Source organism: Petromyzon marinus, chromosome 76 (genome assembly GCF_048934315.1).
Source record: "Petromyzon marinus isolate PM22_M1 ecotype Great Lakes invasive population chromosome 76, UKy_Petmar_22M1.pri1.0, whole genome shotgun sequence".
NCBI classification, from domain to species: domain Eukaryota; kingdom Metazoa; phylum Chordata; class Hyperoartia; order Petromyzontiformes; family Petromyzontidae; genus Petromyzon; species Petromyzon marinus.
In genome coordinates this window covers 4,582,578-4,590,805 of record NC_133742.1, presented here as the reverse complement: position 1 = coordinate 4,590,805, position 8,228 = coordinate 4,582,578, and the positions used below count along the sequence as shown (strand labels likewise).

At 43.8% G+C, this 8,228-nt stretch overlaps 1 protein-coding gene across 4 annotated transcripts in view; it reads left to right on the top strand.

Annotated features, from left to right (window-relative positions):
• Positions 1-4,929: 4,929 nt before the first annotated feature.
• VPS36 (vacuolar protein sorting 36 homolog) overlaps positions 4,930-8,228 on the top strand; it is a 49,225-nt gene continuing 45,926 nt past the window's right edge. For all 4 annotated transcript variants that reach the window (XM_076056604.1, XM_076056603.1, XM_076056602.1 and 1 more), the window contains exons 1-2: positions 4,930-5,162; positions 6,780-6,848. In XM_076056604.1, coding sequence (XP_075912719.1) covers positions 5,067-5,162; positions 6,780-6,848 — 165 coding nt within the window. In that variant the 5' untranslated portion in view covers positions 4,930-5,066. The remainder of the gene's footprint in view (positions 5,163-6,779; positions 6,849-8,228) is intronic.

Genomic DNA, 8,228 nt, shown 5'->3' with positions numbered 1-8,228 from the left:
GTTAAAAGGGTAAAAACCTATTACTATATCTTGTTACTGGCAAAGGAGGTCTCATAATGTAAATGCTCACCCCGAGCCCTCAATACTCTGATAGTGCGCTGTTTTTGAGTTGTACGCCTTTTGGCGTCTTCTGGTCCAACACCAGTGTGAGACTAAAGGGCTCTAAGAAAAGCCGTCTCGTGTGTGGACCAATCAAATTCAAGGCCAGTGCTAATATTATTATCAGAGTTGTCTCTTTTGTTTGTATTTTGACTGCTTGTGTTGTGGTTATTGCAAGCATGATGCCTTGAATAAAGGTGTCAGTTTTTGTGCCAGTTAAAAGGGTAAAACTTATTCCTATATCTTGTTACTGGCAAAGGAGGTCTCATAATGTAAATGCTCACCCCGAGCCCTCAATACTCTGATAGTGCGCTGTTTTTGAGTTGTACGCCTTTTGGCGTCTTCTGGTCCAACACCAGTGTGAGACTAAAGGGCTCTAAGAAAAGCCGTCTCGGCTGTGGACCAATCAAATTCAAGGACAGTGCCAATATTATTATTATCAGAGTTGTCTCTTTTGTTTGCATTTTGACTGCTTTGTGTTGTGGTTATTGCAAACATGATGCCCTTGAATGAAGGTGTCAGTTTTTGTGCCAGTTAAAAGGGGTAAAACCTATTTCTATATCTTGTTACTGGCAAAGGAGGTCTCATAATGTAAATGCACACCCCGAGCCCTCAATACTCTGATAGTGCACTGTTTTAGAGTTGTACGCCTTTTGGCGTCTTCTGGTCCAACACCAGTGTGAGACTAAAGGGCTCTAAGAAAAGCCGTCTCGGGTGTGGACCAATCACATTCAAGGACAGTGCTAATATTATTATCAGAGTTGTCTTTCTTTGTTGGCATTTTGACTGCTTTGTCTTGTGGTTATTGCAAACATGATGCCCTTGAATAAAGGTGTCAGTTTTTGTGCCAGTTAAAAGGGTAAAACCTATTCCTATATCTTGTTACTGGCAAAGGTCTCAATGTAAATGCTCACCCTGAGCTCTGATAGTGCGCTGTTTTTGAGTTGTACGCCTTTTGGCGTCTTCTGGTCCGACACCAGTGTGAGACTAGGCTCTAAGAAAAGCCGTCTCGGGTGTGGACCAATCAAATTCAAGGCCAGTGCCAATATATAAAAGGGTTCAAACCTATTCCTATAGTCAGACAGCTGTCGAGTGAGCCGGCGTCGCCGCCGCCGCCGCCGCTAAGACGGTCAAGTAACGAATGAAGAAACGTGCCTCCTCTATGGTCATCGTCGTCCGGAGTCCTCCAATGCGCTCGGAGCGATCCGGGACCACGTTCCGTTCACGTGACACTGAACCTCACCCTTTATGCTGTGTCGGGTGGTGGCGGATTTAAACGACTCGCGTTCATTGATGCGAGCTGAGCCAATGAAAGTGAGAATGGGTTTTCCTTCTGGCAACAAAACGGCTGCGTTCAGATGTTAAAACGCCAAACTGAAACCTTTTACAAGGAATCATGTGTGCATTAACCACAGTAGTTGTGGTCACAATGCAAACGAAAAAAAAATACGCTCTGATCATCAAACTGATTGGTCCACACCAGAGCCCAAATTGAGTCTCAAACTAGGCTCGAAAGACCAATCAGTGTCAAGGACAATGCATCATACATTATTATAATTAATAATAATAGCATTGTGTGTGACTAGGCTGTAAATAAAGTTGTCTAAGGTGTGGACCAATCAGTGTCAAGGACAATGCATCATACATTATTATAATTAATAATAATAATAGCGTTGTGTGAGACTAGGCTCTAAATAAAGCTGTCTAAGGTGTGGACCAATCAGTGTCAAGAACAATGCATCATACATTATTATAATTAATAATAATAGCATTGTGTGAGACTAGGCTGTAAATAAAGCTAAGGTGTGGACCAATCAGTGTCAAGGACAATGCATCATACATTATTATAGTTAATAATAATAGCGTTGTGTGAGACTAGGCTGTAAATAAAGCTGTCTAAGGTGTGGACCAATCAGTGTCAAAGACAATGCATCATACATTATTATAATTAATGATAATAACGTTGTGTGAGACTAGGCTGTAAATAAAGTTGTCTAAGGTGTGGGCCAATCAGTGTCAAAGACAATGCATCATACATTATTATAATTAATAATAATAGCATTGTGTGTGACTAGGCTGTAAATAAAGCTGTCTAAGGTGTGGACCAATCAGTGTCAAGAACAATGCATCATACATTATTATAATTAATGATAATAGCGTTGTGTGAGACTAGGCTGTAAATAAAGCTGTCTAAGGTGTGGACCAGTGTCAAGGACAATGCACCATACATTATTATAATTAATAATAATAGCGTTGTGTGAGACTAGGCTCTAAATAAAGTTGTCTAAGGTGTGGACCAATCAGTGTCAAGGGCAATACATCATACATTATTATAATTAATAATAATAATAGCATTGTGTGTGACTAGGCTCTAAATAAAGCTGTCTAAGGTGTGGACCAATAAGTTTCAAGAACAATGCATCATACATTATTATAATTAATAATAATAACATAATTGTTTGAGACTAGGCTCTAAATAAAGTTGTCTAACGTGTGGACCAATCAGTGTCAAGGACAATGCATCATACATTATTATAATTAATAATAATAGCATTGTTTGAGACTAGGCTGTAAATAAAGCTGTCTAAGGGGTTGACCAATCAGTGTCAAGAACAATGCATCATACATTATTATAATTAATAATTATAGCATTGTGTGTGACTAGGCTGTAAATAAAGCTGTCTAAGGTGTGGACCAATCAGTGTCAAGGACAATGCATCATACATTATTATAATTAATTATAGCATTGTGTGTGACTAGGCTGTAAATAAAGCTGTCTAAGGTGTGGACCAATCAGTGTCAAGGACAATGCATCATACATTATTATAATTAATAATAATAGCGTTGTGTGTGACTAGGCTCTAAATAAAGTTGTCTAAGGTGTGGACCAGTGTCAAGGACAATGCATCATACATTATTATAATTAATAATAATAGCATTGTGTGAGACTAGGCTGTAAATAAAGTTGTCTAAGGTGTGGACCAATCAGTGTCAAGAACAATGCATCATACATTATTATAATTAATGATAATAGCGTTGTGTGAGACTAGGCTGTAAATAAAGCTGTCTAAGGTGTGGACCAGTGTCAAGGACAATGCATCATACATTATTATAATTAATAATAATAGCGTTGTGTGAGACTAGGCTCTAAATAAAGTTGTCTAAGGTGTGGACCAATCAGTGTCAAGGGCAATACATCATACATTATTATAATTAATAATAATAATAGCATTGTGTGTGACTAGGCTCTAAATAAAGCTGTCTAAGGTGTGGACCAATCAGTTTCAAGAACAATGCATCATACATTATTATAATTAATAATAATAGCATTGTGTGTGACTAGGCTGTAAATAAAGCTGTGTCAAGGACAATGCATCATACACTATTATAATTAATAATAATAGCATTGTGTGAGACTAGGCTGTAAATAAAGCTGTCTAAGGTTTGGACCAATCAGTTTCAAGAACAATGCATCACACATTATTATAATTAATAATAATAGCGTTGTGTGAGACTAGGCTGTAAATAAAGCTAAGGTGTGGACCAATCAGTTTCAAGAACAATGCATCATACATTATTATAATTAATAATAATAGCGTTGTGTGAGACTAGGCTCTAAATAAAGTTGTTTAAGGTGTGGACCAATCAGTTTCAAGAACAATGCATCATATTATCAGTGTGTTTTGTTTGTTTACATTCTGACCACAAGTACTGTGGTTAATGCAGACAATGATTCCCTGTAAGAGGTTTCAGTTTGGCGTTTTGAAAACTTAACACAGCCGTTTTGCTGCCATAAAACAGGGGGAAAACCTATTATCACATTTTGGCACTGGCAAAGGGAGGTCCTCTTGATGAAACCCAATAATTAAAAATAAACCCCCCCTATAATTATGGTATTAAGAGTTCAAAAATGTTGAGCGTTTCCTCGCACGTATCTCCATGCGCCAAGCAAAAAAAAAATCAGAACACGTAGGGTCTATGTTGTGGTTTAGGTGAAGTCAAAAAAATAAATAAACGTGGAGTCGTGGTAACGAACGCGGCAATAGGATGCGTGGTAAATAATTCATTGATCGGTTTGTTGTTTTATTAGAAACGCGCACGCAATCATAACAAAAAAGACGCTCACTTAAAGCAAGGTGGACGGCATATAGTTGGGCAACGGGCCAATCAAAATCGAGCAGCCTCCGGCCCGCTGTTGTGCGTAAAGATATCGCAACTACTGTACTGTAGAGCTGGCAAAAGTTAACACAACCATCCTTACGTTATAACAATCGCCTGCAAAGTTAACCATCCCTACATAACATGGCCGCCTGTAAAGTTAACCATCCCTACCTAACATGGCCGCCGGCAACATTAACAGCCATCCCGACGTTATAATACCCGCCTGCAAAAGTTAACGCAACCACCCCCTACCTAACATGGCCGCCCGCAAAAGTTAACCATCCCTACCTAACATGGTCGCCTACAACATTTACACAGCCAATCCCTACGTTATATAACCCGCCTGCAAAAGTTAACGCAACAACCCCTACCTAACATGGCCGCCTGCAAAAGTTAACCATCCCAACCTAACATGGCCGCCTGCAACATTTACACAGCCAATCCCTACTTTATCATACCCGCCTGCAAGAGTTAACACAACCACTCCCTACCTAACATGGCCGCCTGCAAAAGTTAACCATCCCAACCTAACATGGCCGCCTGCAACATTTACACAGCCAATCCCTACGTTATCATACCCGCCTGCAAAAGTTAACACAACGACCCCCTACCTAACATGGCCGCCAAATAAGTTAACACAACCTTCCCTACCTAAAATGGCCGCCCGTCCGCCGTCACCTCCCCCCCCCCCCCTACGTAAGATGGCGACCTAGGACGTCTTTTTCCAAGCCGTAGCGAATGATCGACGCTTCTCCACCCAAAACCTGACCGCGTCGTTCTGACTCCCCTCCACCATAACCAAGAAAATGGACCGATTCGTGTGGACTAACGGCCTCCTGGAGATGAACGAGACGCTGATCGTCCAGCAGCGCGGAGTTCGCCTCTACGACGGCGCCGAGAGGGTACGAGAGAGGCGGTAGGCCTTGTCCGGACCCCCCACCCTGGCCTAGATTTCCTACCGAGCAGGGCGCGCGCGACACGGCTGGGGGGTGGGGGGTGGAGGGGGTCAGGTCCCGATGGTGGTGATGGTGGTGATGTTGCGCTAACTGTGCGTTATCGGTGTAGTGTATAGTAGTGTAGTGTATAGTGTAGTGTAATATATAGTGTAGTGTATAGTAGTGTAGTGTATAGTAGTGTTGTGTATAGTGTAGTGGTGTAATGTATAATGTAGTGTATAGTAGTGTAGTGTATAGTGTAGTGGTGTAATGTATAGTGTAGTGTCTAGTAGTGTAGTGTATAGTAGTGTAGTGTATAGTGTAGTATATAGTGTAGTGTATAGTGTAGTATATAGTGTAGTATATAGTGTAGTGTATAGTGTATAGTAGTGTAGTGTGTAGTAGTGTAGTATATAGTAGTGTAGTGTATAGTGTAGTGGAGTAATGTATAGTGTAGTGTATAGTAGTGTAATGTATAGTGTATAGTAGTGTAGTGTATAGTGTTGTATATAGTGTAGTGTATAGTAGTGTAGTGTATAGTGTAGTATATAGTGTAGTGTATAGTAGTATGTAGTGTATAGTGGTTTAGTGTAGTGTATAGTAGTGTATAGTGTAGTGTATAGTGTAGTGTATAGTAGTGTATAGTGTAGTGTATAGTAGTGTATAGTGTAGTGTATAGTGGTATAGTGTAGTGTATAGTGTAGTGTATAGTAGTGTAGTGTATAGTGTAGTGTAGTATATAGTGTAGTGTGTAGTAGTATAGTGTATAGTAGTGTATAGTGTAGTGTATAGTAGTGTAGTATATAGTGTAGTGTATAGTCGTGTAGTGTAGTATATAGTGTAGTGTGTAGTGTATAGTAGTGTGGTGTATAGTAGTGTAGTGTATAGTGTTGTCTATAGTAGTGTAGTGTATAGTGGTGTAGTGTATAGTGTAGTGTATAGTGGTGTAGTGTATAGTGGTATAGTATAGTGTATAGTAGTGTAGTGTATAGTGTAGTTTATAGTAGTGTAGTGTATAGTAGTGTATAGTGTAGTGTATAGCGGTGTGTATATTATTGTACATTAGCGGTGGTGGTGATGGTGGTGATGGTGGTGATGGTGGTGATGTTGATGATGGTGATGTTGATGATGTTGATGGTGGTGATGGTGGTGATGGTGGTGGTGATGGTGGTGATGTTGATGGTGATGATGTTGATGGTGGTGATGTTGATGATGGTGATGTTGATGGTGGTGATGTTGATGTTGATGATGTTGATGGTGATGTTGATGGTGGTGATGTTAATGATGGTGATGTTGATGGTGGTGATGGTGATGTTGTTGATGATGGTGATGGTGATGTTGATGGTGATGATGGTGATGTTGATGATGTTGATGATGGTGATAATGGTGATGGTGATGTTGATGGTGGTGATGGTGATGTTGATGATGTTGATGGTGGTGATGTTGATGATGGTGATGTTGATGATGGTGATGTTGATGTTGGTGATGTTGGTGGTGATGTTGATGGTGGTGATGTTGATGGTGGTGATGTTGATGGTGGTGATGGTGATGTTGATGTTGTTGATGATGTTGATGATGTTCCAGACTGTCTTCGACTCTGGGAATCTGCTGCTCAGCACTCACCGCCTCCTGTGGAGAGATCACAAGAACCTCGTCAGTGCCACCTCCACCTCCTCCTCCACCTCCTCCTCCACCTCCTCCTCCACCTCCTCCACTTCTTCTACCTCCCTCCACCACCTCCTCCACCTCCTCCACCTCCTCCAACTCCTCCACCTCCACCTCCTCCACCTCCACCACCTTCTCCACCTCCTCCACCTCCTCCACCACCACCTCCACCACCTCCACCTCCCCCACCTCCTCCACCTCCCTCCACCACCTCCTCCTCCACCTCCTCCACCTCCTCCTCCACCTCCTCCACCTCCTCCACCACCACCGTCATCAACATCACCACCACCATCATCATCACCACCGTCATCATCACCACCACCACTGCCACCATCACCACCATCACCACCATCATCACCACCATCACCACCACCATCATCACCACCATCATCACCACCATCATCACCACCACCACCATCATCACCATCACCACCATCACCTCCTCCTCCACCTCCTCCACCTCCCTCCACCACCTCCACCTCCTCCACCTCCTCCTCCACCTCCTCCTGCACCTCCTCCTGCACCTCCTCCTGCACCACCTCCTCCAGATCCTCCTCCACCTCTTCACGGTTCGGTGGGTGAGTGGTGTAGTAGGTGAGTGGTTGAGTGGGTGAGTGAGTGGTTGAGTGGGTGAGTGAGTGGGTGAGTGAGTGAGTGGGTGGGCGTGTGAGTGAGTGAGTGAGCGGGTGAGTGAGTGAGTGGGTGAGCGGGTGAGTGAGTGAGTGAGTGGGTGAGTGAGTGGGTGGGTGAACGGTTGAGTGAGTGAGTGAGCGGGTGAGTGAGTGGGTGAGCGGGTGAGTGAGTGAGTGAGTGGGTGGGCGGGTGAGTGAGTGGGTGAGTGAGTGAGTGGGTGAGCGGGTGAGTGAGTGAGTGGGTGGGCGGGCGAATGAGTGGGTGGGTGAGCGGGTGAGTGAGTGGGTGAGTGAGTGAGTGAGTGAGCGGGTGAGTGAGTGGGTGAGCGGGTGAGTGAGTGAGTGAGTGAGCGGGTGAGTCAGTGGGTGAGCGGGTGAGTGAGTGAGTGGGTGAGTGAGTGGGTGGGTGAACGGTTGAGTGAGTGAGTGAGCGGGTGAGTGAGCGGGTGAGTGAGCGGGTGAGTGAGTGAGTGAGTGGGTGAGTGAGTGGGTGGGTGAACGGTTGAGTGAGTGAGTGAGCGGGTGAGTGAGTGGGTGAGTGAGTGAGTGAGCGGGTGAGTGAGTGAGTGAGTGAGCGGGTGAGTGAGTGGGTGAGTGAGCGGGTGAGTGAGTGGGTGAGTGAGTGAGTGAGCGGGTGAGTAAGCGAGTGGGTGGGTGCGTGGGTGGGTGCAACCACCATCACCATCACCACCATCACCACCATTACCATCACCACCATTACCATCACCACCATCAT